Source organism: Engystomops pustulosus, chromosome 7 (genome assembly GCF_040894005.1).
Source record: "Engystomops pustulosus chromosome 7, aEngPut4.maternal, whole genome shotgun sequence".
Lineage (NCBI taxonomy): Eukaryota > Metazoa > Chordata > Amphibia > Anura > Leptodactylidae > Engystomops > Engystomops pustulosus.
In genome coordinates, this window is record NC_092417.1 from 47,782,820 (window position 1) to 47,800,769 (window position 17,950).

The 17,950-nt window shown below is 42.5% G+C and overlaps 1 protein-coding gene across 3 annotated transcripts in view; it reads left to right on the forward strand.

Annotated features, from left to right (window-relative positions):
- The window catches only part of PCNX4 (pecanex 4), a 35,598-nt gene that overhangs the window by 13,641 nt on the left and 4,007 nt on the right, over window positions 1-17,950 (forward strand). For all 3 annotated transcript variants that reach the window (XM_072115798.1, XM_072115799.1, XM_072115800.1), the window contains 6 exons: window positions 50-150; window positions 983-1,105; window positions 7,243-7,606; window positions 9,838-9,941; window positions 12,615-13,666; window positions 15,484-15,670. In XM_072115798.1, coding sequence (XP_071971899.1) covers window positions 50-150; window positions 983-1,105; window positions 7,243-7,606; window positions 9,838-9,941; window positions 12,615-13,666; window positions 15,484-15,670 — 1,931 coding nt within the window. The remainder of the gene's footprint in view (window positions 1-49; window positions 151-982; window positions 1,106-7,242; window positions 7,607-9,837; window positions 9,942-12,614; window positions 13,667-15,483; window positions 15,671-17,950) is intronic.

Genomic DNA, 17,950 nt, shown 5'->3' on the forward strand with positions numbered 1-17,950 from the left:
CTGTACAATATATTAATAAAACAATTTTTTTCTTTACTTTTTATTTTAGTCTCTCCCTTTGCGATGGTAGCTTACCTCTCTCTGGACACGTCACTGTATAACCTGCACTCTGTGTCCGTCTGCATTGGATTCACAAGGGCTTACAGGATGGTAATACATTCTTTTAACTAAATCATGTGTGTGACTGATGGTACCTGGTCCTGAAGACACGTAACACATTGAGGTCTATGGAGAGGATTCTAGGCATGTACTAAGCTTAGAGGAGGGGAATAAGCTGCAACATTATCTTTTCACTTGTCAGTAATGTAGGACATGATGGTATCATCTTTTATTGTAATACTGTCTGTGACATAAATGAGGTGACTGCTGCAAAGTAAACCCCTACAGAATTAGCGAGTGTCAGTCTATTATTAGACCTTGTTGCCAAAGTGGAAATTGAAGGATATAGTACAGTTTATTAAATAAATTAAAAAACTAAATAGGTTACTAGAAGGTGGGAGGTAGAATAGACACAGTGGGGGACATTTATCATATGCCGTGTTTTGCGTGTGTCAACGTATGAGGTAAACCCCACAACTCCACTGTCCAAAATACATCAGAAAGCTTCAACCCCCTGATGTATCCAGCGACCAGCTGCGCTGGTGTACAATTCTACACCGGGTCGTGCCTGGCATAAAATTGGGCTATTACCTGCAACCGTTCAAGCCTAAACGTTTGCAGACTATAGCGAATGCAGTCACGGGACAAGAACGCCCAGTACCAGCCCACTCTGTCACCGGCCCCTGTACTCCCACTTGAGGGTGGAGGTGGATTGTTTCAGGCCCTGATAATTGCCCCCCAGTGACTCCACTATATTCTTCTATGGATATTCATTGTGATTTGTACAACACTCATGATGCAGTGTCTGGATGTTGTAACTGTAGATAATGATCCCACTTGTTATCAGCTGTTATAATTCTTCATCTTCTGATTACTTTTTCAGATCTGGCAGAACACAGAGCACGCCATGCTTGAGATGGTTGTTGTAACTATTGTGCAGCTGTTTGTGTTTAACACAAATGTATGGTGGAACGTCGGGTTAAACACTGGCATACAACTTATATTGGTAAGTCTGCTAACAATAGCTGGTTTTTGGACATTTTTGCCTTTCTCATTTAAATCAAAGTTTCATCTTACTTCTGATGTTGTCTAGATTATGGAGAGTCGCCTATAGCATTGTGTGTGGTATAGAGGACTATAGGACTCAAGATGTTTTGTGTGAACAAAAGATCAGATGTGCCTTAGGGTGCAGTCACACATTCTGCTAGTGTGGAGTTTCCTAATGCTAGCAAATGGGGACGGAGCTCTTCCAATCGCATATGCGTTTCCAGTGAACGGATGCGATTGGTAACCAGTACCAGGTGTCTTGTATTGCTTTACCCCTTAACCACCAGGCCCTTTTTCGTTTTGCATTTTCATTTTTCACTCCCCACTTTCAAAAATCTATACCTTTTTTATTTTTCCATGTAAAGAGTTGTACAATGGCTTGTTTTCTGCATAACAAATTGCAATTCATAGTGACAGTATTTAATATTCCATGCCGTGTACTGGGAAAAAATTCTGAATACAGTGAAAATAATGAAAAAACGCACTTGCACCATTTTGTTTTGGGCTTGAATTTTACGGCTTTCACTGTGCACCATAAATAAAATGTTTACTTTATTTTTTAGTTCGGTACGATCATGGAGATACCAAAATTGTATAGGTTTTAGAATGTTTTCATACATTAACAAAAATTAAAACCTCTTCCCATTTCCCGGCGCTCATAACTTTTTCATACTTCAGTGCACAGAGCTGTGTGTGGTGTAATTTTTTGCGATCCTTGATGACGTGTTCAATGCTACCATTTTGAAGGACTGTACGGCCTTTTCATCAATTTTTATTGAATTTCTTATATTTTGCAAAATGGAAAAATGTGGCATATTCGACTTTGGGCGCTATTTTCTGTTACAGGGTTAAACACCGGGAATAACCATTATTATATTTTGATCAGACATTTTGGAACGTTGCAATACTTAACATGTTTATGATTTTTACTGTTTATTTATATCAGGTTTAGGGAAATTTTATTAAATTTTTATTTAAACTTTGTTTTATTTTATTTTTTTACTATTTTTCAGACACCCCCTAGGGTACTTTAACCCTAGGTTTTGTGATCGATTCTACCATATACTGCCATACTACAGTTTGGCAGTATATGAGGATTTTGCACATCATCTATTACAATGGGTTGAGCGCATTGTAATCGCCTAAAACATAACAGTCTTTGTGTGAGCCGAGGCTGTCATGGCAACTGATCGCTGCTCCCCACTGACGTCATGACGACCCAAGCCAAGATCGCTCTAGCAAAGGGCTGGTTAAAGGATGGTTAACACCCTAGCAAAGGGCTAGCACTGATTGCGAGTGTTAGCGACGGGTGTTTGCTGCATTGTGCAGCCCATGAGCCCTCTTCATACTCCCCTTCTGCTACAGGACGTTCAGGAACGTCCAAATGCGATAAGGGTTTAGATGCAAGACACCGGGTGCTGATGACCAATGAATGGACACGCATATTAGATTGGGCTGGGCCCTGCCCCCGTACATTAGGAAACACAACACTAAAAAAATGTGTGACCACACCCTAAATACAATTTCAACTGAAGCTGATGACCATTTTATGTGTGTTGTGGTTTCTCAACTATCTCCCAGGCAAAGAATGGTCAGCCAGGTAGGATTTCAGTATGCCCAGTCCTTTGTTCTTAAAATGGTTCACTTTTAGGCAGCAAAACCACAGCTGCCAAGCAACCTTATTTTTGGAGTGTAACATTAGGAGGAAACGGTTGTATGGTTAACTGTTTCCGGATTGCCTACTGTATATTTATTGAGGGAAGTCTGGGTCCCAAAAACCTGCGCCATTTTGTATTTAAGCTGCAGGATTTAGGAAGCTTCCTGAGCGAAAATACACAGCAAAAAGGATGTGTGTTTGCAGTCATTTCAAAACCTAATGCACCTCCCCATGTATTTCTATGGTTCCATGTGTTAGCCGACTACAAATATAGATCTGGCACCCGCCTGTGTTTTCAGCTCCTGTAGTGTTTCTATTGACATTGGTACTTGAACGCACTTCACCCATCAATTGTACATGGGCCGCAAACAAAGTACCATAGGTCCATGAAAAGCACGTGGTCATGTCCAGGTAGCCCAATAGTGATTTTTTTTTTTCAACGTGTAACTGGGCCTGCAAAGCAACCCCAGTTACATCGGAACAGTAAAGTGTTCTCAAATGTCTGTTTTGACCTCTGAGGGACAGAAACTAAAAATAATAGTAAGAAAATGGTATAAAAATGTATTTGCCCCTCCAGTCACTAGTGTCACCCTAAACGCTGCGCAGTTACCCTAAAACAGATATGTAATATGGTAAATAAATTGTCTTTTTTAGGGTAATGCCAAATTACTGTCATAGAAAAACAGCTAAAATGCACCAAAAAAACCAATGTTTGCTGTTTTCTCAGCTTTGTTATTTACAAATAAATAATTAATAGCAGGAAACTAATAAAAATGAATTGTTTAAAAAAAAAAAGCAAAAAAAAAAATGTGTATCTAGCCCACAAAATGTAAAAGTTGCAGCCATTAAAAAGAACAAGGAAAAATTGTGTCTGATCCTCATGATCCTGAACCTGGTCCTGAACATGACAAGTCTGATAAACCTCCCTTCCTTTTATATTGTAAATTTTGCAGGCTGATTTTTTTTTTGTATTGGTCCTTAATCATCTGAATAGTGAAAGACCACAACTGGGAAGAAAAGTTCCAAAATTGTTATATAATGAATCATACAAGTGTTTGATAAACTGTTAACGAACTGTTAGTCCAGTACCATAGACAGGACACGCCGGTATCTCTGTTATACAGAATCATAACCACAGCCGCTTAGGGTTATTACCAATGCAGCTCATAATATTTCAAAACAAAGACCACAATACATGAAGAAATGCAATGAACTGTAATATGTAACGTTTCACTATTACTCAGAAGTTGCTAAATTTGTAAAGGACACTGTGCATACTGTAACCTCATCTTTGCAGCATCCAAATACAGTAAAGGACTGCCTTGGATATTGATCTCTAATTAGAGATCAGCAATATAATTATTATATACAGGCAGTCCCTGGGTTATGTACAAGGTAGGTTCCTTGGGTTTTTTCTTACATTGAATTTCTATGAGTTTCTAAGTCGAAACTGTATATTTTATCATTGTAGCTTCAGACAAATTTTTTTTTTGTCCCAGTGACATATGGATTTTCAATATTTTTTGCTGTAATGGGACCAAGGATTAACAATAAAACTTCAATACAAGCACAATAGAGCTGATCATTGCAGCCTGGGACTAATGTAAAGCATCCAGAGAGCTTCACCAGAGATCACAGGGGGCAGAGGGATCCGTCTGTTACTAGTGGTCATCTGTAAGTTGGGTGTCCTTAAGTAGGGATCACCTGTACTGCAATTCAGTAGTATTGCAGTATATAGTATGAGCAATCAGACTCTGCAGGCTTAAAGTACCCTTGAGTGTCTGAAATAGTAAAGAAATATACCGTATATACTCGTGTATAAGCCGAGTTTTTCAGCTCAGCAAAAAATGTGCTGAAAAACGTCCCCTCGGCTTATACACGAGTCAATACTCAATAAAAAATAATTAAAAATGGACTAAAAAAAAAACTTATATACTCACCCTCCGATGGCCCCGATGCGCAGCGCTGCTCCCCGATGTCATCGCGGCTCCTCTTCTGGCTTTCCAGCTCCTCTTCTGGCTTCCCGGCTCCTCTTCTTGTTTCCGCGCCGTCTTCTGTCTTCTTTAACATCGTGCTGGGCGCCGCCATTGTTCTTCACCCGTGCGGCGTCTAGTATGACGTCCGCAGTGGCGCGTCATACTAGGCGCCGCACGGGAGAGAACAACACGATGTTAAAGAAGACAGAAGAGGAGCCGCGATAACATCGGGGAGCAGCGCTGCGGATCGGGGCCACCGGAGGGTGAGTAAATAAGTTTTTGTTTTGTTTTTTAATTCTGGGCTGACTGTATACTACTGGGGGCAGGCTGGGTGGCTGTATACTACTGGGGGCAGGCTGGGGTGGCTGTATACTACTGGGGGCAGGCTGGGGTGGCTGTATACTACTGGGGGCAGGCTGGGGTGGCTGTATACTACTGGGGGCAGGCTGGGGTGACTGTGTACTACTGGGGGCAGGCTGGGGTGGCTGTATACTACTGGGGGCAGGCTGGGGTGGCTGTATACTACTGGGGGCAGGCTGGGGTGGCTGTATACTACTGGGGGCAGGCTGGGGTGACTGTACTACTGGGGGCAGGCTGGGGTGGCTGTATACTACTGGGGGCAGGCTGGGGTGGCTGTATACTACTGGGGGGCAGGCTGGGGTGGCTGTATACTACTGGGGGCAGGCTGTATACTACTGGGGCAGGCTGTATACTACTGGGGGCAAGCTGTATAATATAGGGGGCTGGCTGGCTATATACTTGGCTGGGTCTGTGACCAATGCATTTCCCACCCTCGGCTTATACTCGAGTCAATAGGTTTTCTCAGTTTTTGGTGGTAAAATTAGGGGTCTCGGCTTATACTCGGGTCGGCTTATACTCGAGTATATACAGTAAAATAAAATAAAAAAGTTGAAATCACCCGCCTTTCCTAGAACACATATAAAAATAAATAGTAAAATAGTAAAAATCATTAACGTTTTAGGTATCACCATGTCACAAAAGGCCTGTTCTACTAAAATATAAAAAAAAGATTATTCCTGTCCGTGAACACTGTAACAGAAAATATTGCCCAAATCACCACTTTTTTGCCATTTATCCATCCGTGAATATAAGAATAAAAAATAATCAAACAGCCATATGGTTCCCAAATTGATATAAATTAAAATGTGAGTTTGTGCCTCAAAATATTACGCCTTACATAGGTCCGTACACCAAAATGTTAAAAAGTTATTGGCCTCAGAATTTGACAAACATTTTTTTTTTGTACTAAGATATACATTTTTTAAAATCTACTAAAACCTAATAAAACCAATTTAAATTTGGTATCCCTGTGATTGTACTGACCCAAAGCATAAGGGGGAAATGTCATTTGGAGCTCAGAATGAACGTCATAAAAACAGAGCCAACAAGAATATGCCCAAAATGTGTTTTTTTTTTTAATTCAATTTCACCTCACTTGGAATTTTTTTTTCAGCTTTCCAGTACATTGCATGGAATATTAAATGGGGTCATTACAATGTACAATGTGTCCTGCCCATATTTATCTCTATTAAGGAAAAATAAAAAAAGTAATCACTTTTTGAATGCGGGAAGTAAAAAAACAAAATCCAAAATAAAAAAAAATAAAAAAAGGCTGAGTGCTGTAAGGGTTAAACAACTTACCAATATATATTCACAAAAAGTTTTGGCCCATTTTCTTGATATCAGAAGCCACAGCCCTCCTTCTGAAATGCCTTCCCACTCTGCAGACTGCTGCTCCTGTCCATAAGATGGGGGGTCATGTGACCATACACTGCAGTGAGCACTCTCTCCTCTACAGCGTCCTGTGAGCTATCTGTGCTGTGCTCTGTAATCCCTGTTACCCAGATTGTCACTGCCATGTCACAGGGGTTGGTTATGATAAGCTTTGTGCAGCTCTGTCTGTACGGAGGACACTGCTACTTCAGCTTTGATAAGCAGAGGAAGGGGTAACAGCCTAAACGGCGATGGGGGGGATATCCCACCACTGGAGGACGGATCAAACCAGAATCTGACTAAGCTTAGTGTCTGCTCCAGGCACACAGCTTCTCATATCATCACCATGTGACATGACAATGACAGGGAAAGGTGATCACTGCACAGGTAGCTCACAGGACGCTGTAGCGGGTGGGTGCTCATGGGTGTGTAAAGCATCCTGTATGAACAGGGGCAGCAGGCTTCTGAGCGGGAAGGCATTCCTGAAGGAGGGCTACGGATTCCGATTTAGAGAAAATAGGGCAGGACTTTATAAATGTCTCACTTCTGGGGTTCTTCCTATCCATAACAGAATCCCTGGATGGGAAACCCTTCTCTGGCCTCTCAATGAACGGATTAGGAACTTGCCGATAACAAAACTGATGCTTGTTGATGCTACATTGCTTGCAGTCATTGATGCCCTGCATTGTAGTTGTGTAATTCAATATTTATTTTTCCATCTTTTCCCAGGTCGCTATAGTACGTGACCGACTATCTCAGCTAGTGTCTAAGCTGCAGTTTGCATTAACTGTTCTGCTCACGTCCTGGACGGAGAAGAAACAGAGAAGGAAATCGACAAGCAGTCTTATTACAGTAAACATCATCTTCTTCCCCGTGGTGCTGACCTTCATTATCCTCTCTGCTCTGCTCTCCTCACCTTTACTAGCACTTTTCACTTTGCCCGTCTTCCTGGTTGGATTTCCACGACCTATCCGCAGTTGGCCAGGTGCTGTAGGGGCTGCCGCTTGTGTCTGTGCTGATACCGTTTATTACCAGCAAATGGTTCCAGGTTTTGCTGCCGCACTGCAATCTGCATTTGCTTCAGGTAGTCTTGGTAGGTATATTGATATGGGAGTTTAACACTGCAAAAGAATTACTAAGTTCGGTCACGATATATGTTTTTGCCAATACATTTAGCTTTGTAGGTTTGCATTAATTCGGCAGAAATTTGGGTGTAAAACTGCTTTGACAGGAAGGGAGGGAGCAGGGGAGGAGCCAGGTAAGTGGAGAAAGAAGCATTTTCCTCTAATATCTACATTGATTTATACAAATTTTATTGACTGACTTTTTAAGTTTTGTTTTATATAAAATATGTTCTGTCTTTATTCAAATTTATTTCAGTTAAAGGTTATTAGGATTCTGATTCTATATTCTAGGATTATATATTCTATCTTAAAGGGTTTTTCCAGCAATTACAATTCATGAATCACTTTGTGGGACAGCGCCAGTCCGCTAAAGGGACACATAGACACCTGCTTTTGGCTCGGTTTATATGGTGCCAAACAGTACATAGGTCATGATGGAAAAACCCTTTAACACTACTTTAAAAAAAAATACAGGAAACACTAAAATGCATCTCAAAGAATGAAATATTCCACTTGCAGTTCTTTATTCATTACTGCATATTAATATGGGAAATCAAATTTCAGGCCGATCCAACTTTAGTGTAAATGCCTCAAGACAAGATAATGAGGCTCAGTAGTGTGTGTGGCCTCCATGTGCCTGTAGGACCTCCCTACAACAGATGCACTGCTCACTACAGAAGAAATAAGCAGAAAAAGAAGGGGAAAGATGTTTTATGTAGTAAAGTATACTATGTTCACTATACACTATAAAGGACATCTACCATCAGGATGAAAGACTGTATGCAAATGAGCCTGAGGGCTCAAGGCTACATAGTTGTTAATGGAGCCTGGAGCCCCTCAGGCTCATTGGCAATACAGTCTTTCATCCTGGTGGTAGATGTCCTTTAAAGGAAATTCACCAGCAACTGGTGGACCCCCTTCCCCTCAATATTTATTTTCAGGTGGGCCGGTTGATGTATGACTTGGTAAAATCTCAGTGGGAGCTGCAGTCATTAGTCAGCCAGGGAGCAGACAGATTTACCTTTTAACTACTTGGCACAAGAGGGCGACCTGTCAATGACTTGTCATATGACGTTGTGTTGAAATCCTTTTAAGTAGACACATTTGAAGTTATAGTTGCAAAAATAAAAATGGACCCCGGGCTACACCCTGGTGTTTGATGAAAGAGGATGACTTTTATATTCTTTGTTTTCTACGTGGTTTACTGGCGTTTCCATGGAGCGTTGCCACAGCATATGCGAGAAGTATGACAATCAGGCAGGGACACTTCTCTCGTCTCTCCAGTCATGTTCTCAATGCAAGGAATGGCAGCCTCGCAGATTATATTACACTGCGCTCTTATCACAGAACAGGCAACGTTTCATTTCATTTGGATGGTATCCCCCTTTTAGTAAGAACCAGATATTTTCCTGCACATTTGTGGCACACATATACATCATGTATCAACACTTTTTAAAAAAATATTTATGCCAGTTTGAAAAAAAAATTTGGCCTGTTGAAAGGGGGGTACTGTAGCTTAATAAAGGACGTTTCTATCTCACCCCTAGTGCTTTAATCATATCAATTTTGCCCAGCACTTCTGTATAATGTCATGTATGCACCTGCTTTTAAGTTAAAGCGGTTCTACCAACTTTGATTTTACACAGGACAGGGAATAACAATCCAATCACAAAGGGGTCTGACTGCTGCAATCCCCACCAATCATGAGAATAGCCCCCCCCCCCCCCACAGATCACTATAACCAGGGTCCCATTCTTAATGATTGATTCAATAGTATGGTAGAGCTTAAACTTGCCAGGGCTATGTCCAGCACTCTCGTAGACAGTGAACGGGAGTCCTGGTGATAGCTGAGCTGTGTTCAGCAATTTCTGGCGCTCTTCTAGTATTGAATGCAGTGACGCATACTGGACCTGCCCCTTCATCCATAATGGGACCTGGGGTATTGGACTCCCACAATCAGAAAATCACATAATTCCATCCACTTCTGACAATACAAGTCACAGATTACCTACACCTCCTGTCTGCATAGAGCGTGCCTAGAAAGCTATAAAGACTTCATGGAGTCGGCTCCAGACCATTGCTGCCTATGGCTACATGACTGGACATCACTATATGGTAGAGCTCAGGCAAGAAAATTGTGATTGATATATTATACTTAAATAGTGTTCTAGTTTTGTAATAATTTGTTGTTTTATTTCAGGTCTTGTTACTCCAGGATCACATTTCCTTTGCCGTTTTCAGGACAGACTACTATGGCTGCTGATTCTTGAAAGAGGCTACAGCTATTGCTGCGTCAACATAAAGGTAACTCCTTCCATGTACTAAAAAAGGGTACATGCACTAAGAAGTCTATAAGCATTTACCATTATCTATTCCATTATGCATCAATGTCCCAGTCAATTTCTGTTTCACATGGGAGTATGCCATCTGTATAATATATATTATATATAGTATTCTTGGGGCTAAATTCACCTCACATTTACGCCAGGGAGGCTCCAAGCATGTACGCTAATCGTATCCATAGACATATACTGGCAGATCTAGGCATCCCTTTTTCTTCTGTCTGCACAGCATATATTGCATCCCACTAGAAACACTGGATGGATAGATGCAGCAAGCTGCAGCTTTCCATACTGCTTCTTCCTGCTGAGCGGTGTATATACTCAGCGGAGACCTTAGGAGGCTATGGTGGGCCTATGCAACCTAATGCAACCTTCCCCTGGCCTCCGCTGAGTTGTACGCTCGCGGAGGTCCCAAGTGATGACACTGTTCATGGTATAAAAAAATTGCAAAAAGAAACAAAACAATAACACCCCCACCCCAAACATAAGGGAACCTGTTATCAGTCCCTGTTTCCCTAGTCCCATGGGAGCGGCCAGTGAGGAGCGGGGCAGACATGTATGACTTGCTGGGGCATATGATGTGGGGGAGGAGATATGGGGGACATTGGAGGTTTTTTTAATTTGAAATCAATGCATGACAGAGCGGTTACTCAAGGCTGGGGGTGGGGACCGCTCCTCCCTGACCACTCCGATGGGACAAGGGACACAGCTCTTCAAAAAGAAAGCTAAACTTTCAACTAAATTATCTTTTTTCCGGAAAAATCTAGTTTTACTATAAAACCTTTTGGCAATGTGTACACTATTCTCTATGGGGAGATGGGAGCCAGAAAAAGGGCTTCTGAGGACAGGTTCCCTTTAAAAATTGGCTATCACTGGGAATGAACAGTTTTCTGAGCATGTGACTTAGATTAGTATTGAAAGTCTCTTGTGCAATAGTACATAGCAGCCTAGAAACATGTTATTTACAATGTGCATTAGATTAAAACCACACGGTTTCATCAGCTGTTTTGAAATGATGAAGTTTACAACTAGACACATATCACTCATTCAATGACAGCTATTCCCCCTGATGACACATGGATACTCACCTGTTTAGTGAGAGCAGGGGGCTCCCATATACATAGGATTAAAGTTAGTAGGTCAACTTTTTCTTTTTTGTTTCTAGCTTATTTCGAAACTGCAAGAAAACACATTGCACAACTAATGTTATCAAATATCAGAGTGTTCCACACAGGGAGCTGTACCAATAAATAATTAACTAAACATCCAATTGCCAGTATGCAGGAAATAGTGCCCCTGCTGCTGGTAATACAATTCTGCCAACAATACCAAGAATATTAATATATAACAGTGACTATATAATGAAATATATCATGTTTTCTTAACAGTTTTCATTTTAGGATTGTAGTTTTTTTCCTTCTGTTTACGGTCCATGACTTCAAGGCTGCCATCTTGTCTGAAGATGCACATTTGGCGTTTGGGTCCATCCTGTGTGACCCAGACATATTGCAGGAGTGGTGGCCTTGCAGACGATCTGGCAAATTGACGCCCCTAACAACTACTGTAGTCATTGTGACTGGTTACAGGATATTTTTTATTCTGGCTGAAGTAGAAGGACCTCAGAAGGCTTTCAGATACAGATCTTACTGCAGGACTAAGAACCAGAAAATGACCCAGTGTAGCTGTTTTATGTAATGAAGTATATTATTATTGCCTGTACTATTCATTTCTGGAAAAAAAATAGCTTTAAAGATTTAGTTACACGTAAAAGACGACCTGTCACCCTTGAAAACAGATCCTAGTGCTACAACAGTCCCATCAGTGTAACACTGCTAGCGTTATCGGAAATCCCCGATTACGCTAGCAGACAGTGCCACGCTGTACCATAGAAATGGCGGACCACTTGGAGAGCAGTCCGGCATATTCATGAGGGGGTAGGATTAGGGGCAGTGACTGCGCATTGACGCTTGGCAGTCATCGCCGGCTTTTAGAGTGGTCCGGCATTTCTAGTGTACAGGGCGGCGGAGGTTTCTGATAACGCTAGTAGTGTAACACTGCGGCTTCTGTTCAGCACTAGGAGCTGCTCTCTTTAGTATGCAGTTCCTAGTGCTGCTTTTAAGGGTGACAGGTCCTCTTTAAAGGGGTTATGCGGGTGTTAAAAAATACTGAGGGTCGGGCTAGGGTGGGCTAGTTAAACATAATAAACATCTACTTACCTTGTCCGGCGCTGCTGATGTCCCGCGCCGCGGTCCATCTCCTCTGTGCGCCGGTTTGTATACAGCGGCGCACAGGGTGCTTACAACGCTGAGAGATAGGGACGGATGGGAGGAGCCGGCCACATCGCGGACCAGAAGCTCCCTGTGCACGGCTTCTGTGCCCCTGTAAACAAACAGAGGCACGGATCAAAAGGACCAAGACGCTGGACATCGGCGGCGCCGGAGGAGGTAAGTACATGTTTATTATGTTTAACTAGCCCACCCCAGCCCGGCCCTCAGTAACTTTTAACTAAATCCACTGCTGGGCCCCCGGTTGACCGCTATATCAGCAAGCATTGTTTATTGACATCAATAGACCAAAAACATGACTCATCATATATTTTTCCTAATTAACATTTGGATTCCTTTTCCTGTCCTAGGGACTGGAGTTACAAGAGACCTCCTGCCATACAGCTGAAGCTCGGAGAGTGGATGAAGTATTTGAAATGGCATTTGAACAAGCAGAAAATTCTGGTCGACTGGCCCTGAACAATCATTTTGGGAATGTCTTAACGCCATGTACTGTGGTTCCAGCCAGAGTGTACTCTGATGCCAGGAACGTCCTGTCTGGTATAATCGACTCACATGACAACTTGAAACAATTCAAAGAGGATTTCATTAAAGTGCTGCTATGGGTGCTTCTACAAACGTGCTACAAAAAGTCAAGAGCACAAGGAAACGCTGATCTTGAACAAAAGGATTTGGATGTCACAGCCCTCCCCGAAAAAAAACACCAAGGATCTCTGGACATACGCCCAGCAGAATTGAATGAATCCTCAAAGGACATAGAAAGTTACAACGATGACATAGCCGATGACTGGTCCGATGATGACATATTTGAAATTCTTCCTCATCCAAAGAAAACGGGAGTCAAACCGGCCATGGCCGCATGTGGCGATGGATTTTCCATCCCGGGCAGTGTGCAGACAGTACATGCTGACTCCTATGTAGAGCAAGATGTAGCAGTGGATAAACTCTACTCTGTGGTGGGATTTGGTCTCCCTGCTACTGACAAAGGAAACGCAACGTACGTAGAACGTTTCAAAATGGTGGAATTCAATTCCTCTTACTCTAAGTTTCTCTCCTTACCTCAGGACTGGATTTTAGGTTCCTTAACGGGTTTGAAAGTGAACGAGATGAAGCAAATGTTCCCAACAGACTGGTATGAATTTGTTTTGACTCAGTTAGATTTCCACCATGTAAATGGAAAACCTTCTGTTTTACTTGAAGAGGGAATAAGAGACAGATCACTAAGGGACCATTATATTAAAGGACTGACCTCTATTTATTTTGCTTTTTTCGGTATGGAAAACTCAGCTCCTAGTTCAGCTTGGCTCTTCAGAGCCTATCTGGGTGGTATACCTTGGTCAGTTTCATTAGATTGGTTAACTGGAAATCCAGAACTGTTTCATCTTGCACTGAAGGCTTTCAGGTAAGAAACATGTTGGTGAATTAATATTATGGCATCTTGGGTATGCAAATTGACTCATGGAAATCAGTCAGCAGTTTTGACCATACACAGTTGCAGAAAGTGTTAGGTAGCAGCCCCAGAGTTATGAGTAACTTTGTGTGTGGCGTTAGTAGCAGCAGCACTGTAAAAACGCTTTTATATTCCAGGATTGTAGCTGGAGCACTGGTTTGTGAGATCTCTTAAGCACAGCATAGCCCAACCCCCCTATGTAACTGCTGTAGTATTCAAACAGAAGCTGACATGGCAGAGGAGATGGGCCATGTAGCTGCAATCTCTATTAAAGTGTAACTCCAAAGTTACCTGGCCAAACTTTTTTTATAACCAAGCTGGAAAGAGCCTTTGACAACAATTCCAACTATATCTGTATCATGCTTCTGGCTTCTTCCTAACCTTACATTCAGCCTGATATGTCTATCAGCCTTACTTGTAAAATTCTCTCTGGCTTCTCTTGAAGTAGGCAGGAACCTGCTGGTTGTGACATCAGCAGAGGCTGGAACAGCTATCCCTCACTTTTCCCATAATGCTGAGCTCTCCTCTCATGTACTATTACTAGCAGCCCAGCTAATCAGGACACAGAATCTAAAGCTGGACCGTTACTGCTGTACAACACAGAAATAAATAGGCTTATCAGACTGCTGTGCTGATCCTACCCCCTTTTCTGACCCAATAGTAGCTTTTTCAAAGCCCAGAGAAGGGGTGTAGAGCAGGTTTAAGGAGAATACTTGATTCTTTATTAAACTGATCAGTTGCAGGGGCAGGAGGTGGACTGTGCGTGGGAACATGAGGGTAGACTGTAGCCAGAACAGAGCAGTCATGAAGGAGCTGCTTCCTGTAATTACTGAGCATGGATGGGAATGCTGCTCTCCCTGGAGTCTGTAGCCAGCATCTCCTGTTTCACGGTAGGGTTTCATCCTGTCAATCAGAGTACAAGGCAGAGACGGGGTGAAAGCAGAGCATTAGCAGGCAAACAGTTGCAGTAAGGTACTGAATGTATATAGGAAAAATGTTAGCTTTCAGCTATTGCAGCTATAAAAAAAAAATTTACAGTTACGCTTTACAGGGAACTTGTCGGTTTGATTTTGGACACAGAATTTCCCACAGGTCTTTAGGGAACGGTGGTTTAGTTTCCTAAATTACCTTTTACTATTCCTGTCCATGACTGCAATAAAAAGAAGAAACGATTATAATCTCTGCTCATGTGCATTGCGGTAAGTGAAGCAGGCATAGTACACCCCGGCTTCACTGCGCTGTAGGTACACGGCTCATGCGCAACGTAGTTGAGGTGTTCTGCTGACTTCATTGAAGCATCATGACAGGAGCCGCCTGCTACTCCAGATGTAAGGCACATTTTCCCGTGATCAGGGACGTGAGAAGTGCTCTACAAAGGACAGGGACTGATCTCCCTAAAATAATAAGGACTTGTACTTGGTTAAGTGTCCCACATTGACCTGACCTTTAATTTGAGGGGCAATTTCTTGTGATAACCAGGTAATAGTCACATAAATATTAACTAGAACTTCTGAACTAGAAGTTTCTGAAGTCATAAATGGCTTCTGACAACTAACGTGATGTTGTAGAGACATTGGCAGGACATCTGTGCACGTGCACTTAATGCAGAATTAAGTAAGTCAAGCTCAAGTGTTGCTCCAGTCTAGTTCTTAGAGTCACTAGAGTTTCCTCACAAATGAATAAATGTGACTTGTCCTCCTTTGTCACATTTTTTTATGACGACCTATAATCTTTATAACCTTTGCCCGCTCTATGACCTTATCTCGCAGGTATACCTTCAAGCTCATGGTTGATAAATCAAGTCTGGGACCTGTTGAAGATTTCAAAGAACTTCTCAATTATCTTGAAGAGTACGATAACGATTGGTACATTGGTCTGGTGTCAGACTCGGAGTGGCAGCATGCAGTTCTGCAAGAGAAACCATATCTTTTCTCCTTGGGTCATGACCCAAACATGGTGAGATATCAACATAAGGCTGTGTCAAAATCCATATGCATGTAACCTGTAGTGTTAGCACAGGGCCCAGATTTTATGTCCCATTGCACTCAAAGGGGCAGATTTACTTACCCGGTCCATTCGCAATCCAGCGGCGCGTTCTCTGCGGTAGATTCGGGTCTTCCGGCGATTCACTACGGCAGTTCCTCCGATGTCCACCAGGTGTCGCTGCTGCGCTGAAGAGCATCGGAACGCACTGGAGTTCACCGAGCCATCTTGGGTGAAGGTAAGTGCGTGTCCCGCAACACTTTTTTTTTTTTTAAATGCAGCGGTCTCCCCAAATCCGTCGGGTTATCGTTCGGTCATGCCCCCCCCCCCCCCACCCCCCCCCAATTTCCATCGTGGGCATGCCGGCACCCATGCGCCACAATCCGATCGCGTGCGCCAAAAACCCGGGGCAATACAGGGAAAATCGGCGCAAATCGGAAATATTTGGGTAACACGTCGGGAAACCGCGAATCGCGCCCTTAGTAAATGACCAGCAATGTAAGATACCTTATATTTTGGGGAGAAGACTATTAGATGCAACACCAAGGACAGGGAACGTTGCAAAATTTACATTGACCAGTGGATTACGAGCCAATATTCCAAACAGATTGCCAAGCTGAAATTCTGGGGTTTTCCAGCATTATGATTGTGTGCTATCTTTAAGATAGGTCATCAGCATTATATAAGGTAGATAAGCAGCTATGGTTTGGCAGCTCTACTACTACGTCTACCACAAGAGTACTTACTGCAGCTTAGTGTGTGGTGATGTTTTGTTTGACTTCCTGTTTTTGACATAGCAAAGGTCACCAATGCCAAAATCCTTGAAATGGCACTACTGGAAGTTGCGGGGTTTGTCTCAGGATAAACAATGATCGCATTGTAGTGGGTTTACACAGTCAAGTTTCAATATTTGCAGATGATACTAAGCTGTGTAAAGTAATAAATACTGAGGTCGATAGTTTAGCATTACAGAGGGATTTGTGGAAGCTTGAGGGATGGGCAGAGAAATGGTTGATGAGGTTTAATGTTGATAAATGTAAAGTTATGCACTTGGGCCATGGAAACAAAAAGTATAATTATGTTCTAAACGGTCAATTACTTAGTAAAACTGAGGCTGAAAAGGACTTGGGGGTATTGGTGGATGGTAAACTTAATTTTAGTGACCAGAGCCAGGCGGCTGCTGCTAAAGCAAATAAAATAATGGGATGTATCAAGAGAGGAATAGATTCTCATGATAAAGACATAGTTTTGCCCTTATACAAATCCCTGGTCAGACCACACATGGAATATTGTGTACAGTTTTGGGCACCAGTGTATAAAAAGGATATAGTAGAGCTGGAACGGGTGCAGAGGAGAGCAACCAGGATTATTAGGGGAATGGGGGAACTAGAATACACTGACAGATTAAAAAATTTGGGATTATTCAGTTTAGAAAAAAGACGACTGAGGGGAGACCTCATTACAATGTACAAATACCTGAACGGACAGTACAAGGATCTCTCCAAAGATCTTTTTATACCTAGGCCTGTGACCAGGACAAGGGGGCATCCTCTACGCCTGGAGGAGAGGCGATTTTACCATCAACATAGACAAAGGTTCTTTACTGTAAGAGCAGTGAGACTGTGGAACTCTCTGCCGCATGAGGTTGTTATGGCGGACTCTATGTACATGTTCAAGAGAGGCCTGGATGCCTTTCTGGAGAGAAAAAATATCACGGGTTATGGGGATAAAACATTTAATTCTTGAAGGTTGGACTTGATGGACTTGCGTCTCCTTCCAGCCTCATATACTATGATACTATGATGATATGGCTCGACATGTCACTAGCGTCTGTTCAATGATATTCCATGGCTCATACTGATGGCTTAAAGGGGTTGTTCTTAGAGATGAGGGGACCCAATGGTAGGGTTCGGCCGTCTGACCCAGACATATTACCAGATTGAGCGGCCAAACAGCCAATCCAGCAAATTGACGCTCCTGGCTACCAATTTGGCAATATGTCCAGGTCAGGTGTCTGAACCCGATGATCGGGTCCGCTCATCTCTAATTGTTCTTCCAAAAACAGTTCCACATCTGACCATGATCAGGAGTGCAGTTCATTTTTAGAAAAAAACAGCCATATCTTCCAACCTCCAGACAATTCCTTTAAACAAAGTTCTTGTTCAGTAGCATTTGTTCAGTTTGCAACAAGTTCATATGTAGAGATTCTTGGCAGTGATCGTAAAATTCAAGTTAAATTGGGGTTATGATACG